The sequence below is a fragment of the Bacillus rossius genome, chromosome 3, assembly GCF_032445375.1.
Source record: "Bacillus rossius redtenbacheri isolate Brsri chromosome 3, Brsri_v3, whole genome shotgun sequence".
Taxonomy (NCBI): domain Eukaryota; kingdom Metazoa; phylum Arthropoda; class Insecta; order Phasmatodea; family Bacillidae; genus Bacillus; species Bacillus rossius.
In genome coordinates, this window is record NC_086332.1 from 130,094,280 (window position 1) to 130,114,342 (window position 20,063).

Genomic DNA, 20,063 nt, shown 5'->3' on the forward strand with positions numbered 1-20,063 from the left:
TCTGGCTGGGGACAGCACTCGGCACCAGCTGTGCTGAGCTGCCTCTGGCTGGGGACAGCACTCGGCACCAGCTGTGCTGAGCTGCCTCTGGCTGGGGACAGCACTCGCCACCAGCTGTGCTGAGCTGCCTCTGGCTGGGGACAGCACTCGGCACCAGCTGTGCTGAGCTGCCTCTGGCTGGGGACAGCACTCGGCACCAGCTGTGCTGAGCTGCCTCTGGCTGGGGACAGCACTCGGCACCAGCTGTGCTGAGCTGCCTATGGCTGGAAAAAACACTCGGCACCAGCTGTGCTGAGCTGCCTCTGGCTGGGGACATCACTCGGCACCAGCTGTGCTGAGCTGCCTATGGCTGGAAAAAACACTCGGCACCAGCTGTGCTGAGCTGCCTCTGGCTGGGGACAGCACTCGGCACCAGCTGAGCTGAGCTGCCTCTGGCTGGGGACAGCACTCGGCACCAGCTGTGCTGAGCTGCCTATGGCTGGGGACAGCACTCGGCACCAGCTGTGCTGAGCTGCCTCTGGCTGGGGACAGCACTCGGCACCAGCTGTGCTGAGCTGCCTCTGGCTGGGGACAGCACTCGGCACCAGCTGTGCTGAGCTGCCTATGGCTGGGGACAGCACTCGGCACCAGCTGTGCTGAGCTGCCTCTGGCTGGAGACAGCACTCGGCACCAGCTGAGCTGAGCTGCCTCTGGCTGGGGACAGCACTCGGCACCAGCTGAGCTGAGCTGCCTCTGGCTGGGGACAGCACTCGGCACCAGCTGTGCTGAGCTGCCTCTGGCTGGGGACAGCACTCGGCACCAGCTGTGCTGAGCTGCCTCTGGCTGGGGACAGCACTCGGCACCAGCTGTGCTGAGCTGCCTCTGGCTGGGGACAGCACTCGGCACCAGCTGTGCTGAGCTGCCTCTGGCTGGGGACAGCACTCGGCACCAGCTGTGCTGAGCTGCCTCTGGCTGGGGACAGCACTCGGCACCAGCTGTGCTGAGCTGCCTCTGGCTGGGGACAGCACTCGGCACCAGCTGAGCTGAGCTGCCTCTGGCTGGAGACAGCACTCGGCACCAGCTGAGCTGAGCTGCCTCTGGCTGGAGACAGCACTCGGCACCAGCTGTGCTGAGCTGCCTCTGGCTGGGGACAGCACTCGGCACCAGCTGAGCTGAGCTGCCTCTGGCTGGGGACAGCACTCGGCACCAGCTGAGCTGAGCTGCCTCTGGCTGGGGACAGCACTCGGCACCAGCTGAGCTGAGCTGCCTCTGGCTGGGGACAGCACTCGGCACCAGCTGTGCTGAGCTGCCTCTGGCTGGGGACAGCACTCGGCACCAGCTGAGCTGAGCTGCCTCTGGCTGGGGACAGCACTCGGCACCAGCAGTGCTGAGCTGCCTCTGGCTGGGGACAGCACTCGGCACCAGCTGTGCTGAGCTGCCTCTGGCTGGGGACAGCACTGGGCACCAGCTGTGCTGAGCTGCCTCTGGCTGGAGACAGCACTCGGCACCAGCTGTGCTGAGCTGCCTCTGGCTGGGGACAGCACTCGGCACCAGCTGTGCTGAGCTGCCTCTGGCTGGAGACAGCACTCGGCACCAGCTGAGCTGAGCTGCCTCTGGCTGGAGACAGCACTCGGCACCAGCTGTGCTGAGCTGCCTCTGGCTGGAGACAGCACTCGGCACCAGCTGAGCTGAGCTGCCTCTGGCTGGGGACAGCACTCGGCACCAGCCGTGCTGAGCTGCCTCTGGCTGGGGACAGCACTCGGCACCAGCCGAGCTGAGCTGCCTCTGGCTGGAGACAGCACTCGGCACCAGCCGAGCTGAGCTGCCTCTGGCTGGGGACAGCACTCGGCACCAGCCGAGCTGAGCTGCCTCTGGCTGGAGACAGCACTCGGCACCAGCTCAGCTGAGCTGCCTCTGGCTGGAGACAGCACTCGGCACCAGCTGAGCTGAGCTGCCTCTGGCTGGAGACAGCACTCGGCACCAGCTGAGCTGAGCTGCCTCTGGCTGGGGACAGCACTCGGCACCAGCTGAGCTGAGCTGCCTCTGGCTGGTGACAGCACTCGGCACCAGCTGAGCTGAGCTGCCTCTGGCTGGTGACAGCACTCGGCACCAGCTGTGCTGAGCTTCCTCTGGCTGGAGACAGCACTCGGCACCAGCTGTGCTGAGCTGCCTCTGGCTGGAGACAGCACTCGGCACCAGCTGAGCTGAGCTGCCTCTGGCTGGGGACAGCACTCGGCACCAGCTGTGCTGAGCTGCCTCTGGCTGGAGACAGCACTCGGCACCAGCTGAGCTGAGCTGCCTCTGGCTGGGGACAGCACTCGGCACCAGCTGAGCTGAGCTGCCTCTGGCTGGAGACAGCACTCGGCACCAGCTGAGCTGAGCTGCCTCTGGCTGGGGACAGCACTCGGCACCAGCTGTGCTGAGCTGCCTCTGGCTGGAGACAGCACTCGGCACCAGCTGTGCTGAGCTGCCTCTGGCTGGAGACAGCACTCGGCACCAGCTGTGCTGAGCTGCCTCTGGCTGGAGACAGCACTCGGCACCAGCTGAGCTGAGCTGCCTCTGGCTGGGGACAGCTCTCGGCACCAGCTGTGCTGAGCTGCCTCTGGCTGGAGACAGCACTCGGCACCAGCTGAGCTGAGCTGCCTCTGGCTGGGGACAGCACTCGGCACCAGCTGAGCTGAGCTGCCTCTGGCTGGAGACAGCACTCGGCACCAGCTGTGCTGAGCTGCCTCTGGCTGGAGACAGCACTCGGCACCAGCTGAGCTGAGCTGCCTCTGGCTGGAGACAGCACTCGGCACCAGCTGAGCTGAGCTGCCTCTGGCTGGGGACAGCACTCGGCACCAGCTGAGCTGAGCTGCCTCTGGCTGGAGACAGCACTCGGCACCAGCTGAGCTGAGCTGCCTCTGGCTGGAGACAGCACTCGGCACCAGCTGAGCTGAGCTGCCTCTGGCTGGGGACAGCACTCGGCACCAGCTGAGCTGAGCTGCCTCTGGCTGGGGACAGCACTCGGCACCAGCTGTGCTGAGCTGCCTCTGGCTGGGGACAGCACTCGGCACCAGCTGTGCTGAGCTGCCTCTGGCTGGAGACAGCACTCGGCACCAGCTGTGCTGAGCTGCCTCTGGCTGGGGACAGCACTCGGCACCAGCTGTGCTGAGCTGCCTCTGGCTGGGGACAGCACTCGGCACCAGCTGTGCTGAGCTGCCTCTGGCTGGGGACAGCACTCGGCACCAGCTGTGCTGAGCTGCCTCTGGCTGGAGACAGCACTCGGCACCAGCTGTGCTGAGCTGCCTCTGGCTGGGGACAGCACTCGGCACCAGCTGTGCTGAGCTGCCTCTGGCTGGGGACAGCACTCGGCACCAGCTGTGCTGAGCTGCCTCTGGCTGGGGACAGCACTCGGCACCAGCTGTGCTGAGCTGCCTCTGGCTGGGGACAGCACTCGGGGGTCACCGTGTAGCTCCAGCCACGACGCTTCTGGCCTATCGTCTGCACAAGGAACTACTTGCAGAGTACCAATTATCCTGTCAAATAATACACTGTTATGAAGTCCACTGGTACATATAATGGTATGCAGGCTGTAAAAAAATAGTTCTAAGCTTTACCATACAAATGTGCAGAAGTTTTATTTGATTTCATGTGGTTGTAACACGCACGGTTATGCTCAGAGGCTTAAGGCGACGGGACAACCATGGCTGAAGTAGGCTCGAGAACACCGTGGAATACACTCAGTGCTCATTTATATAAGTCATACTGGGATGTGCGTAACAAAACCATGATTCTTGCCACACGAGTTTCTTTTATTGTCATTAGCAATCACGACTAGCAAGAACACTGGAAGTAATTACGAATTAAAAATGGTAAAAGACTAAACCTCGAATCCATGGCCGTTTCCTACTTTCTTTCGAAAATAATTAAATTCATTTATTTGCTTATATTACTGTATGTCACAAAGTTATGTACAGACGCTTAAAGCGATGGGACCTTAACTATCACAGTGCGCTTGGAATCACTTGGGTGTCATAATTCAGTGCTCATAATTAATATGAGCCATTCTGGGTTGTTGGGATAAAACCCACGACTCTTGCCACATTAGTGTGACGCATGAGCAAACAAGACCAAAAGAACCTTATTTTATAGGAATTTATTTAAATTAAATTTAATTGATATATTTTATGTGGGGATGTTAGAGGGCTTACATAAACTACGGTAACGGTTGTTGCATTAAATCCAGCCAGATGGCAACAGAGGGGGCAAGGAGCTGGGCTCAGGAATATCGCCAGGGCGACCACTGACCCAAGGAGCTGTGGGTTGGCGAATGTGACGACGAGGTTGATGAAGCCCAGGGCAGACGCGCAGAAGAAGATGGGGCCGAATGCGCGGCACAGCGACGGCAGAACAGACGGCTGGCGCAAGCCCGCCTTCTTGCCCCGCGCCAGGTCCATGCTGCCGGAGTTCTTGTGGAACCTGGCCCTCGCCTCGGCCATCCTGCAACAGTCGCTCGTCCTGAGCTCACCATCTGTGCCAATGTATATCGTCTTGTGAGTTGTCTGTGTTACAACAGTAGTAATTCATTAGTATGATAGTTAAAACTTCAACACACATAAAGAAATACTATTTTAGTGGTTTAGAGTCATAAGTATTCAAAGTTTAAAAAAATTAAGTTTTAATACACCTACAAGAATTCTTTTTTTATTTTGTGATGTTTGCAGATATTTAGGATGAATATTTTTTTGAAAAATAAGTCTATTGCATGCATGGCCATTCTGTGAAAGCACAATCATAGACTCTTACAGAGTGACCTGGTTTAAAATACTCAAATAAATTTATATTTCTAAATACTTGCTTGAAAGTTTCCAAAGAGCAGCTATCTTATATCTTAGGTATTTGGCGACAAAATATGCAACAAATAATAGAATGTTTCCATAGTAAAAAATTTGTAGAAATAACACCAAAAAGGAAAAAAAAAAAAATCAATCGCCTAACTTGGATGAAGCCAAGAATTAAATCGTAGAAATTTATTTCATTTTTGTTATCTACAGACAATTCCACAGGTCGAAAAACATTTTAGCAAAAAATTACTGTCATCCGCTACTAGTTAAAGTATATGACTATCCTTGAACTAGCAATTTTTTTTAATTACGTAAAAAATTCTGTTAAATTATATTTATTTGTCCCCTAAATTTTGCCTCCCAAACATTAAGAATAGGTTTTTCCCCAGCTTTTGCTAATGGACCTCTAAAAAAAAAATCTAAAGTTTATCCCCTAAGAGTTGAGCATCCCAAGTTAAATTTGATACTCTGTTTACATTTTAAAGTAAAAACTCAAAACTTAAATAAAGAAATCAAACATTTAATCAGTGGCTTCATCTAACATAACCATCAGCGAGTTCTAATATTTATTTGTTATTTAAAAAAAATAATTACAAAGTTAACAAAATCGGTTGAGACTGCAGCGCAAACTTCTGTCGAATTAAATTGTAATTTTGGTTATCTACGTATTCAATTACATGACTGATTTATAGAGTAAAATAACTAGAAGGATATAGAACATAATACCCAAAATGAAGGTATCATCTTTGAGTATCGGTGAAAGCATATACAAAATGAAGAATGAGTCAATAAATGAATGAGCTAGGGTTTAACATCTCATTGACATCAACACCATTAGAGACGATTAAGCGAGTGGGGAAATGGAGCAGGCCCAGAATGCATTGGTTAGAGAAAGGAAGGAGTTTACCTCAAGACAACCCATCAGCCCAGGGCAGTGTCCGTGAATATTCCCACTTGTAAACAATCCGCGTCTAAACCACCGGAAATCTTACTTGAAATGTTTTGGTGAGAGACCAGTGATCTGAATAATAAATAAAACTGTACATTTTACTATTACCATCAAAAACTAAATACAAAGGACTTCCCGCACCATGTTAGATAATGACATAATTTACTAACAAATCTCAATATTTTGTAGTATCTGAAACATAATATATTCGACTTGCTGGAAAATAAAGTCCTAGACGAATACCTGTAGTCTAATAGAAGCATAGCCAATTAATATGCACATATGTGCATTAAAAAATTATTACTTTTAAAATAATTTATCATTTACGTATTGTAAGGATCTTACGAAACGTAACTAATTTACCGATTGGTAAATCTTGTAACTACTCGGTGCTCGTGTCAGATGCATGAGTCGTTATGATATTGTTGTCTCTTTTATTCTCTGTAGACAAGGAAGACAAAAATATATTTGATTACCAATTTTCCTAACAGAACATAAATAACCTAAACGTAAGACTTTCAGAATGAATCAACGTTTCCTCATAATTGAAGGATCCGTAGACTATCAAGTCTTTGCCAGACCTCTGAGACTGTAAAATTAGAGAATCATTAAAGGAAGTAAATAAATACACTACGTATGTGCATTATAATTTATAAAACAATGTATATACACATCACCAGTAAATTGGTCACATAATGTTATTTGTTCGTAACTCAATACGCAAAAAAGCATTAGCCTCTGAAAAAAGTCTTTCACACTACCAAATCTGATTGAATTGTAATAAATTTAAATATGAATCAAAATTTTAATTTTTACAAACATACACTATCCTCAGATTCACACAGCAGTGTTAATATTGCCAAAATATTATGTTTTTTAATGAATTGAATAAATTATCATCTAATTAAAATATAATTAAAATTTGATGACCTGACATAATAATATGTTGACAAATTTCATATTATCAAACCAACTTATTATTTTCATTATTACTGTTTTGTTTATTTCTAGTAACAATAATTTCTACAAAAGTGAAAAAGCTTATTTACACTTTTGTCAAAGCATGTATTAAAACCAAATAGTTTTGCTGTGTTGACAGTCTTTCTACGAAGATGACTGCTTGCTCACGTACTGCGAGTTCCTGCCGATCACTTTGTCCCAGTGTCGGTCAAATGACGGAGCGATGCTTCTGCTGGCCTCCTCCGGCTTCAAGTCCCACAGGTTCTCCTGCTTGATGGGCACCCGGTAGCTGTTCCACACAAACGTGTCGAACCAGACGAACAACAGCCTTACTGGGAACGGGTGCTTGATTTCCGGGGCTGGGTTCTAAAAACAGGCAAGAGATTGCATTATTCCCCAAACTCTTAGTTACTCAGTATTTTTCAAATATGACATGGTCACTTTAAGAATATAATATGTATAATATGTTTATTGTGTTACAACAATTAAAGAAATAAACTTCTGTTATGCTATTGAGGTAATACCATAAAAATAATATGTAAAAATTCCTTCATAATTAACTAAGAAAATGAATATTTAGTTAGCAATAGTGATAATGACATTAAGGATTAGTGTTTACATTAACAGAATAAGTTTTATAAGTATTCTAATAAATAAATGTGAAAATGCAATATAAAACTTTAAACACGTGAAAAAACCTTCAAACTAATTTTTTTATTAAATTTCTACATTTAGTTACTCAAATTGTTATTTTTTTTATATTTCCCTACATTTCAATACACCATAAAAAAGGATTAACTTCTTACAGATTAGCCGGGCCGGTGCCCGGACTGGAAAAAGGAGTGAATATAGTCAGTAGCCCAATGACCCCTGCTACCCGAAGGATGACATAGACCTTCAAAATGTTTCCTATTTCCACCTAATTGTTCGGAAGTGTACTCAAAATATCGTTATATCTTTCTGTTTCAAACAAAAAAAAATCCCTTTAATTTTCCATTTCTTCTCCAAAATATTACTGCAAATTCATAAAGCTCAAACAAGTGACTAGTAATTCAACCTCACATTTCCATCACTACTTCTGCACAGAGTTCAATGAATACTTATTTTTGTATAAATTTTCTGGGCTTATATATTCTCCTGCTATTAAGCTGGTCAGCCAATCACAGGGCCACATGCAAGACAAGCCGAACCTAACAATTTAAAACAACATATACGTTTATGTGGTTCAAACCAAAAATATAAATTATGAAATTATAGTTTACTAATTAAATAAAGTAAGCTAATTGGTACAAGTTCGTGGGTTTTTCTTACCTCAAGTCCTTCATATTCCCACACCTTTGGTACTGCATCCATGAAAAAGCTTAATAGAAATATTACTAATGTGATGATATAAAACATAATGTAGCTAACAACAGGAAAGTACGGGTCTGGGGAAACCTGTAACAGAAAAAAGAAACAAGTGTTATATAAATAATAATAAACTTTATTAATAGTTATAAATTAAGATTGGTTATAATACATACATATATAAATATTTAATTATTAGGTTTATTAAAATATTCAATAATACAAGCCATATTTGGATGGTTTCTTTTTTAGGCATATAAATTTATTCATCTGTCAAAAAGACAATGGTAACAAATTAGAAAAAAATAATTACTGTTGAACGTAAAGTGCAATCAGTAAAATTATATATAATTTAGAATTATGTGTAGTATTTCAAAATCTCTAACACAAACAGTGACACTAAAGACCAACATAGTCATCAGTGCAGCCGAAACATAGTCAAAGTGAGGCGGGAGGGCCCGAACTATACCTTGAAGCACTCTCTAGTGGAGATTTTCTGACACTCGACACGTGTCACCACGGTAGGAACAGTGGCGTGAAAAACCACAGAAGTAGCAACAGCCACTAATGGAGGACTGCTGAATCTCGAACCCGGCTCACCACAGTGAGGGAGAGTGGCATGAAATAGTACATTCGGAACAATCAGCCCCTAGTGAAGGAATGCTAACACATCCATGTCACTGCGGTAAGGGAGAGTGGCGTGAGATAGCAAAGTCGTAACCAGCCTCTAGTGGAGGACTGCTGACTCTCGACCCCGGGTCACTGTAGTGGATGAGTGTGGCATGAGATGGCAGAGTCGTAGCGACCGGCCACTTTTGGAGGACTGCTGAAACTCGACCCAAAGTTACCACGGGTAGGAAGTGAGACGTGAGATAGCATATATGTAGAAACCAGCCCCTAGTGAGGGATTGATGACACTCGACCCCAGGTCACTGCGTGGAGGGAGAGTATCTGTTGAAATCTCAGTCGCAAAAACCAGCTCCTAGTGAAAGACTGCTGATAGTCGACCCCAGTAAATGCGCAGAAGATGAGTGGTGTGAGATACCCCATTGCCTTAGCAACAAGCCCATAGTGGAGAATTACTGACATTTGACACTGGATGGCCATGGCTAGGGGATTTGTCGTGAGATATCACACACGTAGACACAAGCCCATAGACGATGATGCTGTCAGCCACAGATCACTGGGCGAAGAGAGTGTCATGAGATAATTCAGACATAAAAACCAGATTCTTTTGGAAGTCTGCTTACACTCGATCCTAGGTCACTGCGCGGAGGAATAGTGGCCATATATAGAACATACGTAGCATCCAGCCCCTAGTGGAGGAATGGTGACACTTGACCCCTGGTCACTAAGGGAGGTAGTGTTGCATGATATATCACAGAAGTAGTAACCAGCCCCAATTGAAGTGTTTCTGACCTTTGAACACTTGTCACCGCGACGATGGAGAGTGATGTGAGATACTAGAAATGTATCATTCAGCCCTACTGTATACTTATTACACTTGACCCGTGTTCACCGCGCGGAGAGAGAGAATACATGACATACACCAGTCCCTAGAGGAGGACTGATGACATTCTACCAGAGGTATCCACAGGGAGGGAGTGTGGCGTAAGACAGCACAGATGTAAAACCAGCCCCTAGTGTAGTATTGCTGACTCGCGACCACAGGTCACTGCGGGAAGGAAGAGTGGTGTAAGATAGCACAAATGAAGCAGTCAGGCCCTAGAGGAGAACTGCTGATACTCGACCCCTGATCACTTGGGGGAGGGAGAAAGACTTGAATTAGCACAGACGTAGCAACCAGCACCTAGTGTAGAACTTGTGTCTCTCTACCCCAGGTCACTGCGTTAGGGGCGCAACAACAGGGGGGGCAAGGGTATTTTACCCCCCCCTCTGAAATCTTGAAGTGGGGGCAAATGGGTGCAAAGAAAGTGCTGTGTAATCAATTTTTAGATAATAAAAATGCTTAAATAGGAACCATTTTCCACCTTGAAATACAAATTTTTCCCGGGGGAGGACCCCCGGACTCACCACTTCAATAGGGGGGATTGATGATTCTTTATAAAAAGGTATATTGCCCCCCCTTTGGAAATTTAGTTGTTGCGCCCCTGCACTGCGTATAGGAAAAGTGGCTCAAGATAGCTTAGAGATAGCTTCAAGCTATTAGTGGGAGACTGCTGAAAATCTACCCCAGTTCACTGCGTGGATGGAGAGTGATGTGATTTAGCACAGGTGCTTCAGCCAGAGCCAGTAGAGGACTACTGAAACTCGTACGCGAGTCACCATGGGGAGGGAAAGTGGCGTGAGATAGGATAGATGTATTATTAAGCCCTACTATAGTACTGCTGAAACTCGACCCCAGTTCACTGGGTGGAGGGAGAATGGCATGTGATGCCTCAGATGTAGCAACCAATCTCTAGTGGAGAACTACTGAAAACCGACCCCAGGTCACTGTGGTGAGGGACAGTGGCGTGAGATATCGCAGACAATCATCCAGCCTTTATTGGATGACTGCTGACCCTCGAAAACATGTCATCGTGGAGAGGAAGATGGCATAAGATAGCACAGACGATGCAACCATCCCCTATTGGAGAACTTCTGACAATCGACCCCTAGTCACCGCGAAGAGGAAGAGTGGCCTATAATAGCACAGGTGTATAAAGAGATCCTAGTGGAAATATGTAGACATTCAACCCTAGGGTCACTGTGCAGGGTTAGAATGGCGTTAGATAGCAGAGATGTAGCAACCAACCCCTAGTTTAGGACTGCTGACACTCAACCCCTGGTTACTGCAGTGAATACGAGTGACATGAGAAAGCTCATACTTAGCAACCAGCCCCTAGTGGAGTACTGCTGACCCTCTACCCAAGTCATTGCGTGGAGAGATAATGGTGTGCGTTAGCTCAGATGTACAACCAACCCCTCGTGGAAGAGTGCTGATTTTTGACCCTAGATCACTATGGTAAAGGAGATTGGCATGAGATATATTAGATGTTATAACCAGCCAATAGCGAAGCACTGGTGACACGTGGCACCAGGTCATTGTACATAGAGAAAGTGGTGTGAGGTAACACATACATTGGAAATAGCCCTAGTGTAGGAATGTTAACACTCGACCCTAGGTCACAGCGGGGAGTAAGTGTGGCGAAATGAGCACAGATGTAGCAACCAGCCCCTAGTGGTGAACTGCTGACACTCTACCCCTAGTCACCACAGAGAGGGAGAGTGATGTGAGATGCACAAATGTAGCAATTAGTCCTTAGTGGAAGATTGTTGACACTCACTACAGGTCACTGCATGGAGGGAAGTGGTTTGAGATGGCAAAGATGAAGAAACCAGCCGATGGTGGAGGACTGCTGACACTCGACCCTTGGTCACCGCGAGGAGGGTCAGTGGCAAGATATAGTTCAGAAGTTGCAACAAGCTACTATTGGTGGATTGCTGACAAAATACAACAGGTCTAAGCATGGAGGGAGAATATTGTTAGATAGCTCAGACATAGCAAACAGCAATAAATGAAGGTCTACTGACACTCACCCTCAAGTAAATGAGGTGAGGGAGTGTGGGATGCGATAGCACAGAAATTTCAACCAGCTCCTTGTGAAAAACTGCTGAATCTAGACTCAAGGTCACTGCTTGGAGGTAGAGTGATGTGAGAATGCTCAAATATAGCAACCAGCCCCTAGAGGATGACTACTGACACTCGCCCCACAGGGAGTGGATTTAGATAGCACAGAAATTGCAACCAGCTACTAATGAACGACTGCTGAATCTCGACTCCAGACCACTGCGTGGAGGGAGAGAGGCGTGAGTTAACTCAGACATAGCAACCAATCGTTAGTGGAGGATAGTGAGGGAGAGTGGGCTGAGATAGCACAAACATTGTAATCTCCCTGTAGTGGGGTACTGCTGACACTTGACACCAGGTAGCTGCGTTGTAGCATTGTGTGAGATAGCTCAGACAAAGCAAACAGTCTCTCGTGGAGGACAACTGACAGTCGATCTTTGGTGTAGGCGAGTGGCGTGGGATATAATAGATGTTATAACCAGCCAGAAGTAAATTACAGGTAACACTTGATCCCACGTCACTGTACAGAAAGATAGTGGCATGAGATAGCACATAGCCCTAGTGTAGGAATGTTGACACTCGAACCCAGATCACTGCGGGCTGAAGAGTCACGTGAAATTCCACAGATATTGCAACCAGCTCCTAGTGAAGAACTACAGACACTCAAACCCTGGTCAGCATGGGGAGGGATTTTGGCGCGAGATAGCAAGGACGAAGCAACCAGCCGATAGTGGAGAACTGCCGACACTTGACACAACTTTACTGCAATGAGGGAGAGTGTTTTGAGATAGCACAGACATTGCATCCAGCCCCTTTATGAGGTGTTTTGTCACTCGACCCCATGTTACTGTGGCAAGGGAGAGTGTAATTTGGTAGCACAGACTTAGCAACCAGCCTCTAATTGCTGTCACATTCAATTTCTGGTCACCGAGATGAGGGAGAGTGGCGTGAGATGGCACAGATGGAGCAACCAGCCCATAGTGGAGTACTGATACCACTTAAACCCAGGTCATTGCATGGAGAAGAAGAATGACATGAGATAGCACACATTTAAAACCATCCCCTTGTGGAGGATTGCTGACAAACGAACCCAGGTCTCTTCGCGGAGGCAGAGTGGTGAGAGTAAAGAAAGATGTAGCAACCAGCCCCTAGAGGAGGAATTTGACACTCGAACCAAGTTAACCACGCAGGCGGGAGAGTAGCGTGAGACAGCACAGATGAAAAATAACCCCTTTTAGAGGATTGCTGACACTAAACCATCGTCCACTTAAGATGCCAGAATTGCACGAGAAAGCACATACATAGCAACCAGCCCCCCTAGTGGAGGACTGATGACACTTGACCCCAGGTCACTGTGGTGGGTAGAGTGTAATTAGATAGCACAGACATTGCCAACAGCCCCAAGTTAAGGAATGCTGACACTCGATCCCAGGTCATTGCAGTAAGGGAGAGTGGTATGAGATACCACAGTCGTAGCACCAATTTCCTTGTGGTGGCCTTCTGACTCTCAAACCCTGGTCTCTGCGGTGAGGGAGACTGGCATGAGAAAGCTCAGACATTGCAAACAGCCCCTAGTGTATGATTACTGATACTCGCCCCCAGGTCACTACAGTGATGGAGTGTATAATAAGATAGCACTGTGCCGGCAGCAAGAAGACATTTATGAGTAACATCATCGACAAACAAGAATCATCCCTCCTTCCTCCTCTCCTTCTTATTGTCCCCTCCCTGGTGGTCTGTGCTGCCTCCCCTCTTTTTCCCCTACTCCATTCTTCTCTCTGCGCATGCGCTCGAGCGTTCGGTCTCCCTGGTACTTGCAACGACTGTTTGACGTCCTTCTTATTTCAGGTTCGAACGAGTTAACATGTAACTAATTGGGTAGCAGGTAGTTCGCCATGTCCGACGTGTGTGGGCAGCATGAAGGGGGTATGTGATTGATTAACTTTGGATTAGATTTTTTCTAAATTGGTTTTCGGATTGCCTTTGGAAATTTTGTTTGTCTTATCATTACTTTTATTACTTATGTGTAGGAATCATTTGTGTAATAATGTAGCTGCGTCGTTTTGATTGGCTGTGTTGCCTTTTTTGCCCAGTATAATTAATTTTTAGGTCAAGTTTAATGTTCACGAGTGTTCGGTGCTTGGCACTCTCTATGTAAAAGGAGTTAACATAAACTTTGCCAGGAGTTCAATGCTTTGATGTAACTATGTATGTTTTGCATTTACCGACGCCATGTATTGTTAGTAATTTAATTGTTTTATTGTATGTATTTTTCTATTGATTGGTAAATACTTGTACTAATCCCCGAGGTTGGTACAGCACCAAAAAAGTATTCTGCTCTTATTCGAGGACTCCTGACTCTTGAACCTAGGTCACTGAACGGAGATAGAGTGGTGTGAGATAGCTCAAATGAAGCTACTAACTCCTAGGGAATGACTGCTAAAACTCTTACCGAAGTCACTGTGTGGAGGGAGATTGGCATGAGATAGGTAAGTCGTAGCAATCAGTCCCTAGTGGAATACCACTGACACTCGACCCGAGGTCACCGCGGTGAGGGAGAGTGGCATGAGATATCCCACACATAGCAACCAGCTCCTTAGTGGAGAACTGCTGACACACAACCCCTGGACACCACGGTGAGGAAAAGTGGACCGAGATAGCACAGAGGTAGCAACCAGCCCCTACTTAGCCATGCTTACACAAGACCTCATTATATTGCAGGGATGAAGAGTGGTGTGAGATACCTCAGAAGCAATCAGCACTTAGTGTAGAACTACTGACACTTGACCCCAGGTCACTGATTGGAGGTAGAGTGGCGTGATATAGCTCAGATGTAGCAGTAGTTCCTAGTGGAAGAATCTTGACAATTGTCACGAGGTCACTGTGTGGAGGGAGATTGGCGTGAGATAGCTCAAACGTAGCAACCAGCCCCTAGTGGAGGACTACTGACACTCGACTCTAGGTCACTTTGGGGAGGGAGAATTTTGTGAAATAGCACAGATTTCGCCACAAGCCCCTGGTTGAGGATTGTTTTTTTTTCAACACCAGGTCACTGCAGTGAGTGTGAGTGGCATGAGATAGTACACCCATAGCAACCAGCCCCTTAGTGGAGAATTACTGACACACAACCCCTGGACACCGCGTTGAGGTAACATGGCCTTAGATAGCACAGAGGTCGCAACCACCCATAATGGATGCCTGCTTACACTTGACCTGATGTCACTGCAGGGAGGAGAGTAGTGTGAGATAGCTCCGACATAGCAACCAACCCCTTGTGGAGGTCTGATGACACTCGACTGCAGATCATCGCGGGGAGGGTGAGAGGCATGAGATAGTACAAACATATCATTCAGCCCTACTGTTGTACTGCTGAGATTCGACTTCTGGTTACCGCGGGGGGGGGGGGGGGAAACTGGGTTGAGATAGGACATAAGAAGAAATTAGCCCCCCTTCCCCGCCCCCCCCAATAAGGACTGCTGGCACTCTAACCCAGGACACTGGGAGGAGGAGTAGTTTCGTATGACAGCACAGACATAACCTGCCCATTAGAGAACTGCTGACACACGACCCCAGGTCACGGCAGGGTGGAAGAATCGCGTGTAATAGCACAGACGTAGCAAAGAGACCCTAGTGTAAGTCTGTTGACACTCAACCTCAGATCACTGCGCGGAGGGAGGATAATGTGAGATAGAACTGACGTAGCGACCAGTCCCTAGTGGAAGACTCTAGACACTCGAACCCCGGTCATTGCACGGGGAGGGAGAATGGCGTGAGATAAGCCAGACTTAACAACCAGTCCCTAGTGGAGGACTACTAACACGACACCAGGTCACTAGGCGGAGGGAGAGTGGCGTGAGATAGCTCAGACGTAGCAACCAGCTCTCAGTGGAGGACTGATGACACTCGAACCCAGGTCACCATGGTAAGGGACAGTGCCATGAGACAGTACAGACATAACAACCTGCATGTCGGGGAACAAGATTTCTTACAACACCAGATGTCTCTTCTGGCAGTTACTGATCAATCTCGCGAGTGGTGGAAATCTCATTGCGAGTGATATATGTACCATCAGGATAAATTGTGTTTGACTTAACAGCACATTAAACTCAGTATACTAATTGCCACTATTTATTAAATATATATGGGGTAATTATTTAATTTCCTTGTAATGCCTAAAATGTAAAAAATTAATACAACGATTGTGAATATGAAGGCTTAAACATAAAAACCATGTTAAAAATGTTTTAGATTCATGAAAAGGGGATGATTCTTCTGTCGGTATGTTGCCAGCAAAACAAAGCATGTATAACTAGCAATATAATATTGCTACAGTCTCGTCACAAAAAATACGATTAAAGTTGTAAAAATATAAAAACCTGCATGCGCTTTATAGCTAGTGTTGAATGAAAAATATGCTTCTAAATTGTTCCATACATGCAAGTAGACATATAAAAGGTATAAAATTGTTGCACAGTAACAAACGTGTTTGTGTGCATTACAGAAAATAATGTGTTATGTGAATACATATCTGCACGGGGATGGAGAAGGTAGTGGAACTGTAAAGGTCACGTCCCTTTCCCCTTCCAAAAATTATGACAAAACAAAAAACCAAATGTATGTAACAGTGACTACACAACATTTGACTACGTACCAAAGTTTTTTTTAATACTGCAAACGTATTGAACAACATATCCCATTCTACATTTGTCTAGATGAGTGGGAGTACCACTCACTGTCACCGCGATCGCGGGACTAGTACCTGTTGCTGCAACTGTCGTATCTCGTATCGGAACTGCACGACCCCGCACACAGCCATAAATAGCCAGAAGATGAATAGCACGCCAGAAGTCCTCTGGCCTTGCTTCTTGTTGTAGTACTGCAGAACGGCACAGATCGCCTGTTCAGCAGAAACAAGCGGTCACCACCAGTAGTAACGTAACTCTAGCCAGGCGGTAGCATATCCGGAGGCACTGCTATCAGATCTGATTCGCTATTCTGATAGAGTACTTTAGCACCATCGTTTTAAGCATAAATTATTCGTGTATTAGTATAAGTTTTGATTGTAAGAAACAATTTTTACAGAGCCTATTGAACCAAAATATGGAACATGTAAAACAGTTTAAAATACAGTATAACAAAAAGCTTCAAATCTAAAAAATTAGCCAATAGCGTAATGCACACATAGTCAGCCAAACAAGCCTTGAAATCATAAATGCACCATTCTACACGTTATAGTTAAGGTTCAACACACGATTAGGAATAAGTAGGGATTAGGAATGTGGTTACATTTCCTGGTGCAAGGTTGAGTGCACCCTTTATTGTTTATTTTGTTAATTTTGTAATATGGATAAAAAAGGAATTTTAAAACATTTTATCTGCCTCCTTGCAATTCTTAAGAGTACCTACATATGTATACAATTTTGTTTGCATGTTATAAAGTTCTTCCAATCTCTTGAGATAATTTTCTATTCCTCATCTTTTCTTGCTACCCTAGAGCAGGCACATGATGAAACTGCTGCAAGTAAGTTATTGTGTGCATGATCTACGAGCAAAACTGTTGCCATTTAGTTTCTATCCATAAACTTTATCTTTTTCTTAATGTTTACCACATTGAATCTCCGTAAGAATACCCACATTACATACATATCTGTGATGAATGCTATTTGCATTCTAAATTTTCTGTAATGTGCACCTTGGTAGTTTCACATTCCCCACCTCCTGGCATATCCAACAAACACACACTACCCTGGCACTTGGACACCTGGCAATTATTTTGAAGCAGTACAAGAGAGACTAGTGCATGGTTACCAATTCTGAGGACACGAGTAGGTTGTGCAAGTGGCGATTGGATTTATTTCCATAAAAGGAACGTGTCTTCTTGTAACTTACGCTGGGCTGCAGGTAAAAACTCTATAAATTGATAAGTAAAAAAATAAGGCATTGGAAGTGTAAGCCCAGAAAACAAAACAAAAGCAACAATATTATCACAGAGGCACCCAGACGTCGTACAAAGGAATTTAGCTTATAATCTACTAGGAACTCTAGGAGGCTATGTGGTTCGAGGATGAATAATAATGAAATAACAAGACTGCTGGTTTGATTTATATAACTGCATGTTTACTAAAATAATTTACATAGCTTTTTCTTTTATTTTATCTTCATCTCTTAGCTACACATGTATTAAAATATATTAATTATAAACAGAAGGAAGCCCTGGGGCAACAAAATACATATAAAATTAAAACAACCATATCTCTTAAACTTGACCCTCGTTTTAAGTGAGCTCGCAGGCTCAAAAGGAAGACAATTACTTTTTTTTTAATTTTCTTTTGAAATGAATTTAACTAAATCTTGTGTCCTGAAAACTGGCAGTCCTGGCACCGGAGGTTTCGGTAGATTAAAGTCCAGAAGAAATCATTTTATGTAGAAACTTGTATGTCGACCAGAGAGGGGAGAAAACTTCTCAGTGCATGAGCTCAATCACAGACTGATAATTTGGCAGTGAAGTTCCATTCTAATTTGGTGTCCAAATCTTGAACGTTATTCTTGCACCCCGCCCAAACAGCAGGATGAAGTCACGTTAGCTGGCTCCAGAAGTCGAGCAGTCAACTCCTGGTGCGGAAGTTCGCGGAAGCCATGACGAGAAAAAAAGAAATAACTTAGATTTAAAAAAACTATTACGGGCAGACAATTTTAAAAATAAGAAAATTAAGGCATCTATGCCTTGACGTTAGCGACTACATGATGTAGTGTCGAGTCTTGGAAGTAGTGAGATGGACTCTCGCAAATCGCGACGCGTGGTCTGTACTGACCAGATGCTGCCCGCCGAATCATCGAAAATGGCGTCGGTGCGCCTAATTAAAGAAATTAACTGCCCAAACATGTCCGGCGGAGATGCCCGAAGGTGGCGAAGCAGACTGCAAAACACTCACCGCGCTCTCACGCGAGTCGCAGGCGAACTATGATCGCAATCACACTGCGACTGCTACCAAGGCCGAATGTAACAAGCTGTCTCTTATGGGAGGGATGAGTAGAGTGCTCTGGTGACCAAGATGAGAAACTGGCTGGAGGGTCACAGAAACGTCCGCTAGAGTGCACTGGTCACACTCGCAACCAGCGGACATAGCAAGGTTAGGGATTTTTCCCGCTGCTAGGCTTCGCTGAGGGCTTTGTTGGACAAGGGCGAATGCCCTTGAAGAGACCATTAACCTTGCGCGGGTTCACTGGAGAACGATACTCCGGGTTGAAATTCTCGTGAAGCCACAGGTGGGCGATGAGGGAAGGGGTGTCAGTACTTGCTAAGTCGCCTGGGAAAGGCGTCATGTGGACCATCCCGAGGCGTTGCCGAGGACTGTAATATTCTCCTGGGCGTGCTGGCAAACAGCTTACCTATGCTTGCCTCCGAGAAATGAAAGTTGCTAGTGGTGGGCTTGGGGTAGCGTTCGCAAGCACGAAAACTCATACTATTACAGGGTGAAAACGTGATGCAAACCGCGGCCGAGATGCTGCAATCACCAAATGTCAGCAAAAGGTATCTAATTGGGACTGCGAACAAGCGCAGGTGCACTGGGTTGCACAAAATTACGTCGGAGAGTACAGTAATGGAAACAAAATTAAATGAAATTAAAAATGCAACATTATTATTGTGGTATCCCTCTATAAAAATTAAAAAATAAATATATAATTCATAATTTGTGCCCGAAAATTATTATAAACGGCACATTCTTAAATTTTGTCTCGTCACTTAAGGGGCTCTTATTTATGCATATATATTAATAAGAAAAAAAATATGTCTAACGAGATAACTTTTGTAAATTATTTATTTATTATATTGGTTTTGGAGTAAATTGGACCTATGTAGGAGGATGCAGCTATAGGTTTTCTGAAAGATGCATTACCTAAACAAATTATTGCGTGTTTATTTGAGAAATGTACCAGCTTTTGTAAAAGTAGAGATGGTGCACGTAAATACGTACAAGGTTGTGGAAAAGTTTAGAATGCTATGGTCAACTACTAGTGGCAGGATTATTTGAAGCAAATTTAGGAAAAATGAGATATTTTTTTAGAGATATAATTTAATTGATTCGGCGTTTTTCAAAAAAACATTTCATTAGCTCCATCTTTATTTAGTTCTGCTACTTGTTTGAAACAAGGCATGAACTCCATGCCTATAAGCAAGTATAAGCAAGGTTGGCAGTTTGTGGAGAAAAAATTTACTTTTAACTTTAAGTTTTGGATTTCTCCCGGCTTGGGGGTGCGTTTGCTGTGCCACCCACAAATCTTACATTTACTCTCCTATTTATAACAGTGACAATTTTTTTTAAAGTACTAATATGTTGTTCCAATAAATAAAACTGATTAAAACAATATAAACATTTTTTAGTTAAATTAAAAACTTAAAATTTCTAAAAATTTGCAACATATAATAATA

At 45.4% G+C, this 20,063-nt stretch overlaps 1 protein-coding gene across 3 annotated transcripts in view; it reads right to left on the reverse strand.

Annotated features, from left to right (window-relative positions):
* Positions 1-20,063, reverse strand: part of LOC134531245 (ATP-binding cassette sub-family C member 3-like) — a 289,530-nt gene that overhangs the window by 174,222 nt on the left and 95,245 nt on the right. For all 3 annotated transcript variants that reach the window (XM_063366935.1, XM_063366937.1, XM_063366936.1), the window contains 4 exons: positions 16,392-16,529; positions 8,026-8,151; positions 6,887-7,080; positions 4,270-4,461 (listed from right to left, as the gene is read on the reverse strand). In XM_063366935.1, coding sequence (XP_063223005.1) covers positions 4,270-4,461; positions 6,887-7,080; positions 8,026-8,151; positions 16,392-16,529 — 650 coding nt within the window. The remainder of the gene's footprint in view (positions 1-4,269; positions 4,462-6,886; positions 7,081-8,025; positions 8,152-16,391; positions 16,530-20,063) is intronic.